This window comes from Leucopleurus acutus (assembly GCF_964270905.1).
Source record: "Leucopleurus acutus genome assembly, chromosome: 2".
Classification (NCBI taxonomy): Eukaryota; Metazoa; Chordata; class Mammalia; order Artiodactyla; family Delphinidae; genus Leucopleurus; species Leucopleurus acutus.
The window spans coordinates 28,606,244-28,627,782 of NC_139143.1; the positions used below are offsets into that span (position 1 = coordinate 28,606,244).

General features: G+C 34.9%; 1 protein-coding gene across 4 annotated transcripts in view; it reads left to right on the forward strand.

The window, feature by feature from the left end:
• CEP170 (centrosomal protein 170) overlaps positions 1-21,539 on the forward strand; it is a 152,247-nt gene that overhangs the window by 80,744 nt on the left and 49,964 nt on the right. For 2 of the 4 annotated variants that reach the window (XM_082834688.1, XM_082834689.1), the window contains exons 5-9: positions 641-699; positions 796-958; positions 2,057-2,191; positions 16,012-16,488; positions 20,338-20,981. In XM_082834688.1, coding sequence (XP_082690814.1) covers positions 641-699; positions 796-958; positions 2,057-2,191; positions 16,012-16,488; positions 20,338-20,981 — 1,478 coding nt within the window. The remainder of the gene's footprint in view (positions 1-640; positions 700-795; positions 959-2,056; positions 2,192-16,011; positions 16,489-20,337; positions 20,982-21,539) is intronic. The other 2 variants (XM_082834690.1, XM_082834691.1) reach the window with 2 other exon arrangements.

Below are 21,539 nucleotides of genomic sequence, written 5' to 3' on the forward strand. Positions count from 1 at the left end.
TACAGAGGCATTGTTCTTTTTGGTATAATAATGAAAGCATTCATTATATCTAGCTTTTGGTTCTAATCTGTATAGAATCAGTTGTTTGATAATGTAGTATGACCCTGATTGCAATTCATGGGGGGAAGGAGTGGTTGTAGTTGCTGTTAAGATCCTAATTATAGCATTTCTTGTGCACTTTCAAGATGAACTTCATTTTATCAATGCTTGTGAAGAAGGAGTAATTGAATTCCTTCAGGATTTACTGTTGGGTAATCACTGATGACGTATTTCTTTTTAGATTTTTGTGATTAGCTATCAATATAATTTGATCCAGCTGCTTTCTCTTTGTGGTCATATTATTGTTAGTGAGAACTGAAAATGTCTTTTGTGCTTCAGTTAATCATCCAGTTATTTGCTTCTTGAAGGCCATGATTACCTAAGTTTAGAATTACTTGCTAGATTTTAAGATTTTATTTAGTCTTTAAAAATGAAAAGTTTTATATTTGTGAGCATATTTTAACATTTAATTCTTAAAGGGAATATAGTCATTCTACTGTTAACTACCTGTAGAAAATAGGACAATTTCTATATTATCTTTGATCATTTTAAGCTTGATTATCAGAATTTTGAAATTACATTCTTCCTTAGCCCTGTTTACATACAAATCTTTTCACTGTAGTACGAGGAGAAATGAGGGTCCCTGAAGAAGCTCTAAAGGTAAAAAGTTTTTACTTATTTCTTTTGTAAATCTACCATTTACTAGGGTTGATTTCACTCATGTATATTTCACTTCCATTTTAAAATGTTTTATAGCACGAGAAGTTTACCATTCAGCTTCAATTGTCCCAAAAATCTTCAGAATCAGAATTATTGAAATCTGCATGTGCCAAAAGCATAGATTCAAAGGTAGCAGATACTGCGGCAGAAGTGCCACACAAAGCTACAGAAGCACTAAAATCTGAGGAAAAAGCCATCGGTAAGTTAACCTCCTTCAAAATATCATATATATACTCAGTTATGAAGAAATTGCATGCTTTGTTCTCAGAAGCTTGGCCATATCCTTATAAAAATAATTAATGATAATAATGACAATTTCAGAGTGGGTTTTAATACAGCCAGTGCTTCATTAGAAAGCATTATAAAACATATATGGCAGTTGTATGTAGGTGTGTTTAATATGTTTAAATATTTGAAGAAAATACATATATTTTGCCCTATAGTATTTTTATTATTTCATGTTTGCTACTTTTTTTTCTGGATTGTAACTGAAATGAATGAAAAGGAAATGTCCACTAATGCCTACATCATCATAATTATCGTATTTATAGTATTCCAGGAACTGTAAAAAATATTTTATATAGATAATCCCATTCGTACAAAAGCAATTTTTAAAACTGCTAGACATTACCAGATTGCTCAAACATAAATCTGTTAGTCCAGTTAACAACTAGTTTAAATTTAATTACTGTGCAATGCCCTTAGGTTTTAAAAAAAAGTAAAAAACGGTCATTTATACCAAAATTTAGTTTTATCCTTCATATTTAGATTTATGAGCCATTTCTATATACCAAAGAACTAATTACACTTTGACAAAAAGCTATTGGGCTATAGCAGTTTACATTACTTAGATAATAGCCAGTGCAGAATTTCATTTATTTCATCATGTTCAATATTGAATGAGATTCACAAATACTAAGTTATTCAACTTAGAGTACTTTTCACCTATCTAGACTATACAGTTGACCCTTGAACAACACTGCTTTGAACTATGCAGGTCCACTTATATGCAGATTTTTTTTCAGTAGTAAACACTACAATACTACAGGATCCACCTTAGTTGAATCTACGAATGTGGAACTGCATATATGGGGGGACTGTGGATTTGGGAGGCTGACTATAAGTTATACTCGATTTTTCAACTGCAGGGAGGGTTGAGGCTCCTAACCCCGTGTTGTTCAGGGGTCACCTGTACTTTTTCATTTAATAAATCAACTGGGCAATTCTAGCATTCTGCAAAAGCATTTTTTTTTTCTGTTTCATATGCTTTAGACAGATTTTTCCCACCTCTTTCCAGATACTTCTGCTATGCCCCGTGGTACTCCATTATATGGGCAGCCATCATGGTGGGGGGATGATGAGGTGGATGAACAAAGAGCTTTCAAGTCAAATGGCAAGCCTGAAGAGAAAAATCATGAAACTGGAACATCAGGTAAAAAAATCTCAGACTGTGACATTAAGTAGGTATTTTAGGAAGAACTTATCATCGAAGCAAAAATCTGTCTACCCTTAAAAGAGATGTCTCCTATTCTTTAATATGTTAGAAATAGTTGATGAATGTTTTAATGACATTGTCATTTTAAATTAAATTTATTTATTATGAATGATTCAAAGTATTAATTCTAATATCTTTGTAAATCACTTTTATTTAAAATATTTTTCCTTATTTAACTTATTTATGAGGGTGTTAAAACTTGATATATAGTTAAGTAATATAATTGGGCATTTTAAGTATTTTAAAATAATTTTTTAAATGTTTTAATTAGACCAAAATAGTAAATACAAACTAGTTTTGTGTGTTTTCATTAGATTCACAAACATATAATCATATTTTTAAATGAAAATTTTTTATTATGTTCAAAATGTTGTATGAAGTTTAAAACTTCTTTAAAATCTCAGCATGCCCAATTTGTTGGGGTATGGTAGCAACAAGATTAGCTGTTCGGCAGCCAGAATGAAGAAATAATTCTGGATCACATTCTCAGATTAATAGTCAAGGAACATAATCTTTTGTTGCTGGAGAAGTTTAGTAATGAACTAAGTGAAAAGCCAGAAAATCAAGATTTCCAGGAAATAAATGGAGCTCTCAGTTGTGTGTCACATAAGGACTTGATGAGGACATCAACACTGAAGGATGAACAGCCAGTTTCCGTGATAATAGCAGATAAGGATTAGAACTGGAGGAATTAAATACAGGCACCAGGGAGCAGTATGGAAAGCCAACTTTGACTCTGAGTCAAGGATAGATTCCATCAGAAGTTCTGTCAACTTTCTACCTTTGACCATAATTCTGCAAGGTAAATAAGAGATTTTTCTTAGCTGGAGAATAAGAGCACTGGTTCTTAAATATGCTCTAATTTTACCAGGGTACAAGTCTTAGAAAGCTGGCCTTATCAACTTGATCTTAAAGTGCCCAAAACTGAAAGTTGTGAACTTTGCAAATAAATTCCCATCTCAGTTTTCTTGTTTCTGTGGCCAACACGTTTTTTTCTTCATGTTCAAGCTCAGAAGCTTAGTATTATGTAGCATACCCTCAAATGCAAATAATAGAAATGCCACCTGAGACTAAACAGGAAGGAAATCTACTGGCTTAAATAAATAACTGAACCTCTTCAGGATTGGTTAATGCAGCATCTCAATGGTGTCATCAGCTAGCTATTTTCTCTCAGACTCTCTGCCCTTCTATTCACAGTGGCTGCATACTGAGGGAGTTTCCCCTCGTACTCATATGCTGCTTGCCAGTAGCAGTTGGAGTGCATGCTACTTTGATCACATCCAGTGGGAAATAGCAAAGATCGCTTCTAGAAGAACCCCTGAAAACCTTCCCCAAAGTTTTCAACACATTTGTCATCTCATTGGCCTCTCGTGGGTTCAGGAGTATGTCACCTGCTTATTTCTGAACCAATCCCTGGCAAGGGTTATGAGATTATCCTTAAGCCAATCGTACCCATCCTGAAGCTGAATATGGGGTTAGTTTTCCCCTAAGGCACATGAGCTGTATCAGGGAAGAGTTAAGAGATACCTGGGAATGTTGGAGTTCTTTTAGGAGGGAGGAAAGGGAAATGGATTTTGGAAGGCAGTCAAGAATGTCTACTTTATATGAAATCTTTGTGTCTTCCCTTCCTTTCACCTCATCCATTATATTACCTACTTCTGTTGCCCTTTTTTTCCATTGAATCATAATTGAACTATTTCCAGTTTCAACCCTTCTGCAGTTCATTTTGTATAATAAATCTAAGCTGCCATTTTTTTTCCTTTCTTTAAGAAACTACAGTAGCTTCCTTTTGCTTGCCAAATAGATATTATGTCAAAGCTCTCTCTAATTTTGTCCCACTTTCTTAGCCTTGTATCCCACTACCAGTTGTTCAGTGCTCTCTCCCAGTGCATTTCCACATAAATTAGACTAATTCTTGTCTGCTCTTCTCCCACAGCCATGTATACACATAAATCAGGTAATATAAAATTCTAAAGGGTATGTCTGTTTATATATATTGCTAATATGTAACACTTTCCTTCAGTATTTTGTGTGTATGCCTTCTCATCTAAACTATAAGTTCCTTCAGGGATCACATATTATATTATCATTGTGTACTAGAGCCACCTAGGAGAAAGAGAGAGAGGGAGAGAGAGAAGGGGAGGGGGAGAGAGAGAGGAAGGAAGGGAGAGAAGGGAGAGTGAGAAAAAAAACAATGTACTAATAATTGGTGGTTAACTTAGAAGAAAACACAGCAGAATTTAACTGTTGCCAAATTCTGAAAATAATTGTGATACTGAGTTTATCTAGCCATTAAAAATCCTTCCACCCTCACACACAAAACAACTTTTGAAATCTGAAATACATATCTTCTAGGATACAATCAATGTAATTACAATAAATGTAAATACAGTAAATGTAAATTTTGTCCTGGAGACAGAACCATGACTTATTAACAACAGCTAACACTTTAGTGGTGCTTCCTTTATCAAGACACTCTTCTTAGTGCCCTGCATATGTTTAATCATTTAATTCTCTCACAGCGATACCTAAAAGTAGTTACTGTTATCATCCCCATTTTATAAATAAGGAAACGGTGGCAAGGTGATGTGAATTTATTCACAAGGTCAGCCTGCTAGCAAATAGTGTAGCTGGGATTTGAACCCAGGTACCTGACTCTCGAGTCCATGCTCTTAACCACAGTTAACATTTCAGCAGTCATTACACACACACACACACACACACACACACACACACACACAGAGTCACTCCAAAAGAATATACTTCGTAGAGTATAAAGATTAAAACAAGCACTCCAAAACAAATTGACATAAAAAATTGATCTCTCGTACCTAAGTGTAATGAAATGAATTTCAAACTGTGAAGCATCCAGTAGTAATTTCATCCATGTGAATGAAACTAAATTCTTAAATGATTACCAGCTTGTGTCTCATGTCTCATTGAGTATCTTTTCTGCCAGATGACAAAAGCTGTCTCATAATCTTGGGATTATTTTTGAGTTAGAAGGAATTAAGTGATATATGTCTTTTGTTAAGTAGCTTGAAGCACTCTGTCAGATTCAGCTGATTAAAAGCCTTAATGAGAGTCTCATTTGCTTTCTTATATTAGTATGAGGATGTTATTGTTTCAGATTTATCATTTGTAGTTTTTTAAAATATAGGGTGAGAGAAACAGTTTACTAATCTGAAATAATTTATGATGCCAGCAGATATTGTAGAATCAAATTTGAAAATGTATATTGAATGCTATTTCACTTCATCATTTTGAAATTAAGGGTTTTTTTAGTGTTTCAGATTATGAAATATAAATGATTAGTTTATTTGTGCTCTAAGCATGCTTTTTTGGTAAAAGCAAAAAGTGATTTGCTTCTTGGTTACCAATTTTTAGAATGTAAAATCTTAGTATTTATTTTGAAAGGTGAACATTCCAAAAATGATAATAGAGAATCTACTACCTAGTAACTTTCTGTGTCCCTTTCTGTGGGTCCATGTGTATCCAGAATCTCCTACCAATTTACCTTAAAGCCCAAAGAACCCTAGAAGCAAATATTAGAGCAATCAAGTTCTCCTGAAATTGTGTGAATATTTGAGTCCTATTAAAGGAGAATTTATCCTCATTTTAGTTCAGGTATGCTCTTCTACCTTCTAACTTGGTTTAAACGGTTTAAACATATTTTCGGTTACAACTAAAGACCTTTAAGTGTTGCATACAGTTTGAAAAGGTGTGTACAACTGTGAAGAGTAGATTTTTGGCTCTTTTACACTGATTTTTAATCTAATTAAAGTAAATTTGAAAACTTTTGAGTTGTAGTTCCTTTTTGGTAAAAGGAGTTTCCCAGTCTTTGTAATTTGAAGTACTTGAATATACTAGGATGGATATCTTAAGCAGAATTTGCCTTCATAATTATAGTCTTTATCATCTCGAAACAGCTTAATATTTCATTTAATTTAGTACAGAAGAATGAAGGGAACATATTTTCTGAATTATGTATGTTATAAAGTTCCCTGGAAGGTCACACAATCATAAAATACCTTAAGAATTTAAGGATATTGCTCTTCTGATTTAGATAAACATAATTAATTCTAGCATAATCAGTTATTAAATACTTTTAAATATCTAGCAGTTGAGATTAATAATAAACTATTGGTATAAATAAAATATTAGTATTTTAGTATATAATTTAGTTTACTTTAGTATAAACAAAATAGGTTTTGAATAGAAATACATGTTAAATTCATAAATTTCAGAATATGTTTTGTCAGTGTACTGAGAGAGGAAAGCTGTTTTATTTTTCTATATTAATTTAGAAGACCCCTAATAATTTTTCTAGTGGGTGTACAATTCCCATACATACTGGGCCCACACTTGATCTGGTTTTATCATTTTCAGAGAAATGAATTCCTCTACATAATGAATTTTCCAGATGACTGAACTTTACTTTTACAACTGAAATTTTTTTTAAGTTTAACCATTTCCTATATTTCTATTAAATGAATTACCCATGTCATTGCCTTCTTAAGCACAGAAGGCTGAATATAATTTAAGTGTTTGCTTTATGACTCAGAAGCATCATTATGAACATCAGTGATTGAACTATGATACATTACAGTGATGCCTTTGGGAGACTTGAAGTATGTAAGACTGTTTGCTCCATATACTGAATGAATGGTTCTGAACTACTGTGTTTTTGAGCCATGTGTCTGCTCTTGATTGTTTTTTGTCTTATCTCGACCACTTGACTCTTCTTAGTGCAATATGTCTGACCTTAATCCTTGCTTTTACATCCCCTCCAGATTTGCCACATATAATCTGAGTAAATAGTCAAAAAAGGTTCTCAATGAAGGACTTTCCTGGTAGTAAAGATCACAAATATGATAATATAGGTGTTGTCATATCTGTCTTGGGTTTTTTATTTTAGAGTTAGATTTTTGGTTTTAGTTTCTTGTTTCCCTAATTAGCTATGTTGAAGAGTTGGGGGAGGAAAAGTAAGAGAAACATTTATTTTTGTGCCTACTTTGTGCCAGACTTTTTCTGGATAACTTATCTCACTGAATCTTCACAGCAATCTTATGGGTAGATATTATTTTCTCATTTAACAATGAGGAAAATGAGAATTAAGGACTGACAGAGACAGGACCTACCTGATTTCAAATCTTCTCCCTACCTTCCACTAATCATATCATATATGCTGCCTTACCACTCTGTTGTGCTGCCTGACATTGTTAGATAAGCGATTTCTGGTTAAATTAGGTGTTAACTTGTATAAGTCTCAGGGTTTCTAGTCCTTGGAGTAAAGGCAGTTTTGAAGTAGGACTAACTTAGGAAATAATAATCTTAAACATAGTTATGTGCAGTTGTTGATCTCTGCTTTTTTAATGTGTTATAATGTGAAAGCATATTAAAAGCATGTCAGTATTAACTGTGAAGTTTTTTTCACAAGGGAGGAAAATTGGGAACATACTCATTTGAATCGTGAATAACAAGTAAATGATAAATGCTATACCCCTGGGCCAGCTTTTTGTAGTTATTGCGTCATAGTTCAGCTACATCATTTTATTTGGGTATTCAGGAAAGGGTAGTAGGAAACTACTAACCCTTGTCCTCAGGGTTACTCTGTTACCTGTAAGGATGTGGAGAGCAAAATGAATGAATGAATGAATGAATAACGATACATAGATAGGATAGGTTTGCTTATTTATTTATTTAGCATCTTTATTGGAGTATAATTGCCTTACATTGTGTTAGCTTCTGCTGTATGACGAAGTGAATCAGCTATATGTATACTTATATCCCCATATCCCCTCCCTCTTACGTGTCCCTCCCTCCCCTCTAGGTGGTCACAAAGCACTGAGCTGATCTCTCTGTGCTATGTGGCTGCATCCCATTAGCTGTCTGTTTTACATTTGGTAGTGTATATATGTCCATGCCACTGTCTCACTTCGTCCTAGCTTATCGTTCCTTCTCCCCATGTCCTCAAGTCCATTCTCTATGTCTGCATCTTTATTCCTGTTCTGCCCCTAGGTTCTTCAGAACTTTTTTTTTTTAGATTCCATATATACACGTTAGCATATGGTATTTGTTTTTCTCTTTCTGACTTACTTCACTCTGTATGACAGATTTCTAGGTCCATCCACCTCACTACAAATAACTCAATTTCGTTTCTTTTTATGGCTGAGTAATATTCCATTCTGTATATGTGCCACATCTTCTTTATCCATTCATCTGTAGATGGACACTTAGGTTGCTCCCATGTCCTGGCTATTGTAAATAGTGCTGTAGTGACCATTGTGGTACATGACTTTTTTTGAATTATGCTTTTCTCACGGTATATGCCCAGTAGTGGGATTGCTGGGACACATGGTACTTCTATTTTTAGTATTTTAAGGAACCTCCATGCTGTTCTCCATAGTGGCTGTATCAATTTACATTCCCACCAACAGTGCAAGAGTGTTCCCTTTCCTCCACACCCTCTCCAGCATTTATTGTTTCTAGATTTTTTGAAGATGGCCATTCTGACCAGTGTGAGGTGATACCTCATTGTAGTTTTGATGTGCATTTCTCTAATGATTACTGATGCTGAGCATCCTTTCATGTGTTTGTTGGCAATCTGTATATCTTCTTTGGAGAAATGCCTATTTAGGTCTTCTGCCCTTTTTTGGATTGGGTTCTTTGTTTTTTTGATATTGAGCTGTGTGAGCTGCTTGTATATTTTGGAGATAACGCTTTGTCAGTTGCTTCATTTGCAAATATTTTCTCCCATTCTAAGGGTTGTCTTTACATCTTGTTTACGGTTGCCTTTGCAGTGCAAAATCTTTTAAGTTTCGTTAGGTCCCATTTGTGTGTTTTTGTTTTTATTTCCATTTCTCTAGGAGGTGGGTCAAAAAGGATCTTGCTGTGATTTATGTCATAGCGTGTTCTGTGTTTTCCTCTAAGAGTTTGATAGTGTCTGGCCTTACATTTAGGCCTTTAATGCGTTTTGAGTTTATTTTTGTGTATGTGTTAGGGAGTGTTCTAATTTCATTCTTTTACATGTAGCTGTCTAGTTTTCCCAGCACCACGTATGAAGAGGCTGTCTTTTCTCCATTGTATATTCTTGCCTCCTTTATGAAAGATAAGGTGACCATATGTGCGTGCGTTTATCTCTGGGCTTTCTATCCTGTTCCATTGATCTATATTTCTGTTTTTGTGCCAGTACCATACTGTCTTGATGACTGTAGATTTGTAGTATAGTCTGAATTAAGGGAGCCTGATTCCTCCAGCTCTGTTTTTCTTTCTCAAGATTGCTTTGGCTCTTCGGGGTCTTTTGTGTTTCCACACAAATTGTGAAATTTTTTATTCTAATTCTGTGAAAAATGCCATTGCTAGTTTGATAGGGATGGCATTGAATCTGTAGATTACTTTGGGTAGTAGAGTCATTTTCACAATTTTGACTTCTCCAGTCCAAGAACATGGTATATCTCTCCATCTGTTTGTGTCATCTTTAATTTCTTTTATCAGTGTCTTATAGTTTTCTGCATACAGGTCTTTTGTTTCCTTAGGTAGGTTTATTCCTAGCTATTTTATTCTTTTTGTTGCAATGGTAAGTTGCAATGGGAGTGTTGCCTTAATTTCTCTTTCAGATTTTTCATCATTAGTGTATAGGAATGCAAGCGATTTCTCTGCATTAATGTTGTATCCTGCTACTTTACCAAATTCATTGATTAGCTGTAGTAGTTTTCTAGTAACATCTTTACGATTCTCAGTGTATAGTATCATCTCACCTGCAAACTGACAGTTTTACTTCCTCTTTTCTGATTTGGATTCCTTTTATTTCTTTTTCTTCTCTAATTGCTGTAGCTAAAATTTCCATAACTATGTTGAATAATAGTGGTGAGAGTGGGCAACCTTGTCTTGTTCCTGATCTTAGAGGAAATGGTTTCAGTTTTTCACCGCTGAGAACAATGTTGGCTGTGGGTTTGTCATATATGGACTTTATTATGTTCAGGTAAGTTCCCTCTATGCCCACTTTCTTCAGAGTTTTTATCATAAATGTGTGTTTAATTTTGTCGAAAGCTTTTTCCTGCATCTGCTGAGATGATCATATGGTTTTTCTGCTTCAGTTTGTTAATATGGTTTATCACATTGATTGATTTGCATATATTGAAGAGTCCTTGCATTCTTGGGATAAACCCCACTTGATCATGGTGTATGGTCCTTTTAATGTGCTGTTGGATTCTGTTTGCTAGTATTTTGTTGAGGATTTTTGCATCTATGTTCCTCAGTGATATTGGCTTGTCATTTTCTTTTTTTGTGACATCTTTTTCTGGTTTTGGTATCTGGGTGACAGTGCCCTCGTAGAATGAGTTTGGGAGTGTTCCTCCCTCTAGTATATCTTGGAAGAGTTTGAGTAGGACAGGGATTAGCTCTTCTGTAAATGTTTGATAGAATTAGCCTGTGAAGCCATCTGGTCCTGGGCTTTTGTTTGTTGGATGATTTTTAATCACAGTTTCAATTTCAGTGTTTGTGATTGGTCTGCTTATATTTTCTATTTCTTCCTGGTTCAGTCTCTAAAGGTTGTGCTTTTCTAAGAATTTGTCCATGACTTCCAGGTTGTCCATTTTATTGGCATAGTGTTGCTTGTAGTAATCGCTCATGATCCTTCGTATTTCTGGAGTGTCAGTTGTTAATTCTCCTTTTTCATTTCTAATTCTGCTGATTTGAGTCTTCTCCCTTTTTTTCTCGATGCGTCTGTCTAATGGTTTATCAATTTTGTTTATCTTCTCAAAGAACCAGCTTTTAGTTTTATTGATCTTTGCTATTGTTTCCTTCATTTCTTTTTCATTTATTTCTGATCTGATATTTATGATTTCTTTCCTTCTACTAACTTTGGGGGTTTTTTGTTCTTCTTTCTCTGATTGCTTTAGTTGTAAGTTTAGGTTGTTTATTTGAGATGTTTCTTGTTTCGTGAGGTAGGATTGTATTGCTATAAACTTCCTTCTTAGAACTGCCTTTGCTGCATCCCATAGGTTTTCGATCATCATGTTTTCATTATCATTTGTTTTTAGGTATTTTGTGATTTCCTCTCTGATTTGTTCAGTGATCTCTTGGTTGTTTAATAGCATATTGTTTAGCCTCCATGTGTTAGTAGTTTTACAGTTTTTTTCCTGTAATTGATATCTAGTCTCATAGCACTGTGGTCAGAAAAGATACTTGATATTATTTCCATTTTCTTAAAGTTACCAAGGCATGATTTGTGACCCAAGATATGATCTATCATGGAGAATGTTCCATGAGCACTTGAGAAGAAAGTGTATTCTGTTGCTTTTGGATGGAATGTCCTATAAATATCAATTAAATCCATCTTGTTTAATGTATCATTTAAAGCTTGTATTTTCTTATTTATTTTCATTTTGGTTGATCTGTCCATTGGTGAAAGTGGGGTGTTACAGTTCCCTACTATGATTGTGTTACTGTCGATTTCCCCTTTAATGGCTGTTAGCAATTGCCTGTGTATTGAGGTGCTCCTATGTTGGGTGCATAAATATTTACAATTGTTATATCTTCCTCTTGGATTGATCCCTTGATCATTATGTAGTGTCTTCTTTGTCTCTTGTAATAGTCTTTATTTTAAAGTCTATTTTGTCTGATATGAGAATTGCTACTGCAGCTTTCTTTTGATATCCATTTGCATGGAATATCTTTTTCCATCCCCTCTCTTTCAGTCTGTACGTTTTCCTCTGTCTGAAGTGGGTCTCTTTAGACAGCATATATACGGGTCTTGTTTTTGTATCCATTCATCCAGTTTGTGTCTTTTGGTTGGAGCATTTAATCCATTTATATTTAAGGTAATTGTTGATATGTATGTTCCTATTCCCATTTTCTTAATTGTTTTTGCTTTGTTATTGTAGGTCTTTTCCTTCTCTTGTGTTTCCTGCCTAGAGAAATTCCTTTAACATTTGTTGTAAAGCTGGTTTGGTGGTGCTGAATTCTCTTAGCTTTTGCTTGTCTGTAAAGGTTTTAATTTCTCTGTTGAATCTGAATGAAATCCTTGCTAGGTAGAGTAATCTTGGTTGTAGGTTTTTCCTCTTCATCACTTTAAGTATGTCCTGCTTCTCCCTTCTGGCTTGCAGAGTTTCTGCTGAAACATCAGCTGTTAACCTTATGGGGATTCCCCTTGTATGTTATATGTTGTTTTTCCCTTGCTGCTTTCAGTATTTTTTCTATGTATTTAATCTTTGATAATTTGATTAATATGTGTCTTGGCATGTTTCTCCTTGGATTTCTCCCCTATGGGAGTCTCTGTGCTTCCTGGATTTGATTGACTATTTCCATTCCCATATTAGGGAAGTTTCCAACTATAATCTCTTCAATTGTTTTCTCAGTTCCTTTCTTTTTCTCTTCTTCTTCTGGGACCCCTATAATTCGAATGTTGGTGTGTTTAATGTTGTCCCAGAGGTCTCTGAGACTGTCCTCAATTCTTTTCATTCTTTTTTCTTTATTCTGCTCTGCGGTAGTTATATCCACTATTTTATCTTCCAGCTCACTTATCTGTTCTTCTGCCTCAGTTTCTGCTATTGATTCCTTATAGAGAATTTTTAATTTCATTTATTGTGTTGTTCATCATTGTGTTTGCTCCTTAGTTCTTCTAGGTCCTTATTAAACGTTTCCTGTATTTGCTCCATTCGATTTCCAAGATTTTGGATCATCTTTACTATCATTACTCTGAATTCTTTTTCAGGTAGACTGCCTATTTCCTCTTCACTTGTTAGGTCTGGTGGGTTTTTACCTTGCTCCTTCATTTGCTGCATGTTTCTCTGTCTTCTCATTTTGCTTAACTTACTGTGTTTGGTGTCTCCTTTTCTCAGGCTGCAGGTTCGTAGTTCCCATTGTTTTTGGTGTCTGCCCCCAGTGGGTATGGTTGGTTCAGTGGGTTGTGTAGGCTTCCTGGTGCAGGGGAATGGTGCCTGTGTTCTGGTGGATGAGGCTGGATCTTGTCTTTCTGGTGGGCAGGACTGCGTCCAGTGGTGTGTTTTGCGGTGCCTGTGACCTTATTATGATTTTAGGCAGCCTCTCTACTAATGGATGGGGATGTGTTCCTGTCTTGCTAGTTGTTTGACATAGGGTGTCCAGCACTGGAGCTTGCTGGTCATTGAATGGAGCTGAGTCTTAGCATTGAGATGGAAATCTCTGGGAGAGCTCTCACCGATTGATATTATGTGGGGCCAGGACGTCTCTGGTGGTCTGATGTCCTGAACTCAGCTCTCCCACCTCAGAGGCTCAGGTCTGACACCCGACTGAGCACCAAGACCCTGTCAGCCACACGGCCATCCAAGAAGGATAGAACGGAAGCTGAGAAGTCAGCAGAAGGCAGGTCTAACAGGTTTGATTCTGAATAGAATACAGCTGAAAAGTGAATATTAGGAGATTAATTGTAAAGTAGATTCTCCTAAAGGTACTGAAAATTGCAAGAAATCACTTACCAAAGTTGAGCAAGCATCAGAGCCAGTAGGATATGTTTGTAAACCAGTTGTACTGTATGAAATTGATCAAGTACAGTACATAGTAAATAAATCAGTGTTGAAAAAAATAAAAACATTAATGAGTTTATTAATATATGTAAAGTAGTTAATGCATATTACTCTCATGGAAATTTTAAGTGACAGGCCTTCAGAGTAAACACTCAAGTGGATACTTTAAGGAAAAGATAAATGAACTCTGTAATAAAGAAATTTTTAAAACGTGACTTAGGTTATTAAGAATCATGCATATGCTCTTCTTCCAGAAAGTGTGTAGAATTATTGCTTTGATAGTGCAGAGTGTTTTTGATACACTTTTTTCATTTTCAGTACTGAGAAAAAGTAGATTTTGAAAAGGATAATTTTTATGTTGAACATTGTTTTTGTTATATATTCTATTTACTGTCTGTGTAATTTGCTTTCACATTTTTTTTTTTTTTTTTTGGAAGTTGAACTTGATGTCTTCTAATACCCTATGCCACACATTTGACTACAGAGATGTTGCTGTTCTATTCTTCTATAACGTAAAAGCAAACAGCTTTATGACTGTTTCATATTCACCCTATTGCTAAGAAACTGGTTATAGCACCTGAAGAATCCCATCCGTATTTGATATTTGAAAAAATGTGTCAAGACCAATACTTCACTTAATTAGAAAATGATTAGAAACAACCTTGTCCCCCCCATATTGCCTTTCCTTCCTAATAAGTTATCTGCAAATGGTGTTTCTGTCAATCTGTTTTTAATAGGAATGCTTTTTTGAGCTTTAGGGAAATATTTTTCATTTAAATTCACTCTTTACCATCGTTTTTTTTTTTTTTACATCTTTATTGGAGTATAATTGCTTTACAATGGTATGTTAGTTTCTGTTTATAACAAAATGAATCAGTTATACATATACATATGTTCCCATATCTCTTCCCTCCCGCATCTCCCTCCCTCCCACCCTCCCTATCCCACCCCTCTAGGTGGTCACAAAGCACCGAGCTGGTCTCCCTGTGCCACGCGGCTGCTTCCCACTAGCTATCTACCCAACGCCTGGTAGTGTATATATGTCCATGCCTCTCCCTCGCTCTGTCACAGCTCACCCTTCCCCCTCCCCATATCCCCAAGTCCATTTTCTAGTAGGTCTGTGTCTTTATTCCTGTCTTACCCCTGGGTTCTTCATGACATTTTTTTTCCTTAAATTCCATATATATGTGTTACCATCTTGATAATAGTTCTTTTGTTTCCTGAAAAACAGAGCAGTTTAATCTTTAAATTCTTTTTGCATTTGCAGTATCTGATAACAGATTTAAAGCATTTCAGTTATCATCTTCATTTATGTGCCTTCACATATTTTATATATAAATGCATTTGTTTTTATACCTTCATATTTGTCCCTGAGGCAACAGAGGAATAGTGTTCCAGAGTTGCTTACTTACGCCAGCTCTTGTTGATCTGAGATTTATAATTCAGCTTTCCTCCACGGATTTTGACACTTGGATGTATTCTGCTGTATAGAAATGTACCTGAATTTCCTTTTGGAATTAATTGGCTGGCAACTGAATTGTCTATTTTTAACTTACTTGTTTTCATACTGCTGCTTGGATTGCAATGCCACAAGCAAACCACATGTTTTATCTTTACTCATTCTTTCATTCTTTATAAAATGTATCTGTTTTCTTATAAGGATCACACATTGGTAATATTATTTTTGTCCTTCTAAAAGTAATGTCTCTGAATGTGATGGTGAAGAATGGTAAGTGGAATCATTATGTCCAGAACATTGCTTACATATTGACGTCATGTTTCTTTCTTCATTTGAGCACCTTTTCTCCTTTGGAAATTTACTTGTTTTCATAGATATTTCAGATATTTCATCCTCCTTATACTTGATAAGGAAGTTTATATTTTCTTCTATCTCTCTGTATATGTACATTGAACATGCATATCCATCTCCATTTGATTTCAGTTCTTTTGTACTTTGATGATTTCTGGATCCAAGTTGGAAAAAATATGGACCTAGCCATGCAAGGTTCATCTCTTAACTGCTTTGCTATCCTTTGCCACTGTGCTGCTTATCTTGCATCTCCTATTGGTAACTGAATGCTACGTTTATAATCAGAATTATTTCTCTTCTGTGACATTTGCCATTCTTTTTCATCCAGACTATGATCTGCCTTCTAATTTCCATGGAATAATACAAGTGGCCATTACTGTACTCCTTCAAGTGCTAGAAGCTTCCAAATATTTTGAATTTTCTCTTATTTTTCTTATTAGGGTGCAGCATAGATGCCAAGCAAGTTGAGGAACAATCTGCAGCTGCAAATGAAGAAGTACTTTTTCCTTTCTGTAGGGAACCAAGTTATTTTGAAATCCCTACAAAAGAATTTCAGCAACCATCACAAATAACAGAGAGCACTATTCATGAAATCCCAACAAAAGACACACCAAGTTCTCATACAACAGGTGCAGGGCATGCTTCATTTACCATTGAATTTGATGACAGTACCCCAGGGAAAGTAACTATTAGAGATCATGTGACAAAATTTACTTCTGATCAGCGCCACAAATCAAAGAAGTCTTCTCCTGGAACTCAAGACCTGCCAGGGATTCAAACTGGAATGATGGCACCAGAAAACAAAGTAGCTGACTGGCTAGCACAGAACAACCCTCCTCAGATGGTATGGGAAAGATCAGAAGAGGATTCCAAAAGTATTAAAAGTGATGTTCCAGTTTACTTAAAAAGGTTGAAAGGTAAAGTGAATTGATCATTTTAGAACTTGCTATTTTATGGTAAAGTTCAGTCTTCACAGTTACCAACCTACTATTAGATAAACAATTGTATGGTATAAAGCTTCTGCATTTTTGAAGGTTTATATTTGATTTTAAAGCTCAAAAGCCAGCCAAACTGCCCACATCCAACTTACTCATTCAAAACAGTCTGCCTTCATTTTCTTGCCAAAACCAGATTGGTTTTGTAAATTTGTATGTATGCCATTAAATATGTTTCTTTTTCTTATGGAAATAAAAGATTCATTCATTTCACCAGTGGAATTCCCTAGAAGGCAGTTCTCATCATTTTCTTGACTTCAGGAAAAGATATATTCAATTCTGTTCTCTATTATGTGCTTCCTGTAAAATAGCAGTATGTAGATTTTGAAAGTTTTAAGCCATTGGCTAATGGGCTGACAGTTCTACTTTGGTAATATAGTCACATTGTTGGTAGAGTGTTTCAAACTCTTCTCAGGTTACTCATGTCATGAAACAAAATTTTTTTTTGTTTAGAGATATTGGGAACTAATTAAGAATTTTTTCACTAGTAAGACTTATAAAAATTGTAGTTGAACGTTTATTTGTGAAATAATTATTATATGTGTTTTATTAGTATAATACTTGACGAAAGTTAGTAAATTCTTTCTTTATACCTGTACATCGAAGTATCAACTGATCATTTTTTCCATTGATTTTGCTAATTAAATTAATTTAGAATTTTCTGAATACAGTTTTATGTTACTCTATCTTAATTTTATTCAACAAGCTGTCTGTAAGGGAAAAGATTGCATGTTAATCTGACCATTCTGTTACTATACAAAAAGTTAAAGAGCTTTAAAAGAACACTCATTGAGGTCAGAGATTATATATTTACTTACCTTATATCTCTTTCCTGGGGCTTGAGTATGTGATAGCTACTCAGTAATTTGAATAAATAATGAACGACTTCACTATCATTGACAAGACTGACCCTGGTTTAACCTGTACTTTATGGCTTGGGATTCTGTTCAGCTAATGAAGAAATACCTATTTCTGATTTACTTCTAAGGCATTTCAGGATAGTGAGATGGTGTGATTACCTAATTCTTTGTCAGGGCCTATTTCTATATTTAATTATAATCATAAGCAATTATTACCTGGCATATGAACTTTTAACAGGTGATTGTTGTCTTTACTCCTACTAGATAATAACAAATATATAATTGAGACCTATATCTGTATTGATATATATAGGTTAAAGCTCACAAATGAAAGCTACCCATTTGTAAATTGATCATTTTTATGAACTGGATAAAATAATACTGATATCCTCGTATAATGTAAAAAGTAGTGTGAACTTTGAAAATTTAGAAATGACATCGTCTTTTTTAGACCACCCTTAATAAATGTACAAAATGAGCTAAAATATCCTTTTAAAAGCCACCATTAAAAAGTACCTTTATGGGACTTCCCTGGAGTTCCAGTGGTTAAGACTTCGTGCTTCCACTGCAGGGGGCACGGGTTCCATCCCTGGTGGGGGAACTAAGATCCCACATGCCACTCAGTGTGGCAAAAAAAAAAAGAAAACAAATAAAAAACAAAAAACTTTTATTACACCCTTTTATTATAACTGTACTTTAATAATAGACTTTCAGCAACTGTTCAGTCAAAAACTTGAAAGTAGGCAAAACAAAACAGCTTTGCTCCTGCAAGAGTGGAGTGCACGTGCTTTGGGACAGTTAAAGAAAATAATGTTCACAAAGCCCATACACTTTTACCCTTTAGGAGAGTTGCAACTTTTTTTGGCCACAACTCCTGACTAGGTACAGCTAATCTACCCTTAAAAATACTGAAAGTGGGCTTCCCTGGTGGTGCAGTGGTTGAGAGTCCGCCTGCCGATGCAGGGGACACGGGTTCGTGCCCCAGTCTGGGAAGATCCCACATCCGCGGAGCGGCTGGGCCCGTGAGCCATGGCCGCTGAGCCTGCGCATCCGGAGCCTTTGCTCCACAACGGGAGAGGCCACAACAGTGAGAGGTCCGCGTACCGCAAAAAAAAATTTTAAAATGCTGAAAGAACTTCAACATATTAATGCCTGATTAATAATAGACAAAACAGAATCTTGTTAAGAACAGTTCCAAGTGATTTTTTTTGTTGTTAAGTAAGAACAGAAATTGCAGTTCTGATCAGATGTGTTATCTTGTATAACACTGAGAAATGCAAAAAGAATAATAATTTTTGAAAAAAGAAAATGGCTAATCTATAGAGAATTTTTAACCTATAACTTAAAGAAAAGATACTGAAAGGACCTGATGCCAAATAAGTGCCAAATTTTTGTATGGTGTTATAAGAGCTAAATTCTGTAAAGATGGCATTTTCATATTGTATATGTGTGTAATATGGGTTATCTGGTCTTACTACACATGAAATATGGGAGTTTAGTTATTTACAGCTCTCACAAACTGGATTCCTTTTCAGTGCATCCAGTGCAACATGAAATAGTTTGTACAGTGTCCTGTTTTTAATGAGTTTTGTATTTGAACTAGTAGTTTTGTTTGGTTCTGCATTCCATCTGCCTATCCCTGATTCCTAGCTTAATTACCAAGGCACGAATTCCATTAATTAAATTAAACACCATTTTTTTCCTTTCAGGTTGCATTTTCAGTAGTTGCTAGTTTGAAGAAAGATTTTCAGATTTAGTCCTGGAAATATTGGAATACACGTGGTTGACTGGAGTAATTTATAGCTTTCTTCTAAAGAGCTATCATTTAAGCCATCATTTGTGATTCAGCCCTCATTTGTGATTCAATCTAAAACATGCATAGAATAACTCTTGACTTTCCATTAAATTCATGCTATAATAATATAATAATTGTCATTTGATTATTTCTTCTAGTATACTTATTATTTAGATAATAAGAATTCTAAATCAGTGAAAAATCAAGTAATTTTCATAAAGTTTCACATTTAATCCCTAGTAGAACTATGAAGGGTAACAAAAAAACCTCTGGTAGGAAGCTGATGTTTTCAAAATTCAACCTACAGTATTCTAACTTCACTCGCTCTATATGCTTAACAGAGAAGACATATTTTTATCTAGTTATATTTAGCACCATGCCATTTGTCTGGTAGATTTATGTAGGATTTCATAGACTGCGCTTTTCCATGCTAGGCCTTTTAGCATGCTTTATTTAACTCGCTGAAGCCACCAGAGTTTAAATGAGCACACATGCAAAATTGCGAAAATTCTCATAGCTAGAAAGAGGTTTGTAAAGAATTATAAAATAATTGGTAGAAACTACAAATTTGCATTTTTATATTAAAAAGGCAAGGTATGCTATACTTTTGGAAGTTTTGAACGTCACTGAAAGTTAAGTTTCATCACATTTTTTATGGCATTTGCGTTCTCTTTTCCTATGTAATGATAAGCACTTCAGTGGGATCACACTTTTTTCTTTTTTTTTTTCTCTAATGTTAAAAATAAACTTTTGATTGCTTAAATAAGGTATAAGGTTTAAAGGCAGGATTAATGTTTAATGTTATAAATACAGACTGTCACAGAGATATAGCATTGCTTATCTGTTAAGGCATTGGTGAACCATTATAAAGTTAAAATTTGGAGAAAGAAAAGTAATCCTATTCAGTTGTTTATAAAGGACTCATTGTTGGTTGATAAAATTTGAATGTAAGCATTGCAATTGAGGGAAGTTTGCCGAGCCTGTTACTGAAAAGAACATATGACTTTTGATTGAAAAGGGGAAGGGGGCAAAACAAGCAGCACTTTTGTGTGTGCTTCTAATTTTCTACATGGGATTTTTTCCTTCTCTATTATGCGGTTTCTTTTTTGTGTCCAGGAAATAAACATGATGATGGTACACAAAGCGACTCAGAAAATGCTGGGGCTCACAGGCGCTGTAGCAAACGTGCAACTCTTGAGGAACACTTAAGGCGCCACCATTCAGAACAGAAAAAGCTACAGAAGGCCCAGGCTACTGAAAAGCATCAAGACCAAGCTGTTGTAAGTCACACTGCTTTTATGATTGCATTCTTTGATGAAGACAATCCCAGAAAAAGAAGGTCATATTCTTTTACTCACAGTACGGGAATCTTGTGTCAGGAAACTACTTACTCAGCACCACATACAAAACTTGAAAAAACAAAATCTCCAACAGCAGATGCCAAAGTGGTTTCTTTGTCTTTACAGACTAGCTCTGCGCACCACAGAGGGGGGCATGGTGTTCCACATGGGAAATTGTTAAAACAGAAATCAGAGGAGCCATCGGTGTCAATTCCCTTCCTACAAACTGCATTATTAAGAAGTTCAGGGAGTCTGGGGCACAGACCAAGCCAGGAGATGGATAAAATGTTAAAAAATCAAGCTACTTCTGCTGCTTCTGAAAAGGATAATGATGATGACCAAAGTGACAAGGGTACTTATACCATTGAGTTAGAGAATCCCAACAGTGAGGAAGTGGAAGCAAGAAAAATGATTGACAAGGTAAATAATTGAAATTTGGGTATGATATTAGTTTTCTCGTGGTGTATTACTATTGGAAATTACTAGAGAGTATAAAATGTTCTCATGTAGTCAGTATCTTGAAACTTTAGGATTTTGTTAGGGAACTGCAAGACTAACAATAAGACCAAAATGCTTTCTGATTTTATTCTGCTTATATTCTGAATTTGCCCGAGTTTCATATGTAAAGTCCTGTACGTATAAGCTGATTGGACCTTTTAAAGTTGTATAAATTTAAGATTGACTTTTCAAATGCTATACTTTGGCCATTCTCACTTTGCATTTATTTAAAAACTAAAAATCAAAACCAGATTGCTATGACTCTGTTAATGTAAACATGAACATTAACTGATAATAAACAAAGGTTTCCTGCCTACTAATTTCATTTTGGAAGCAGATGAAAATACATATGTTTTAATCAATTTTGTTCTTTTTCCTTAGTTTCTTCTCTTAATTTCTATTAAGTGCTGTCTGTGGTGATAGAAAAGTGTATAAAAACAAAATCAGTGTGTTTATGATACTCTGAGTTTAACCAAGTGT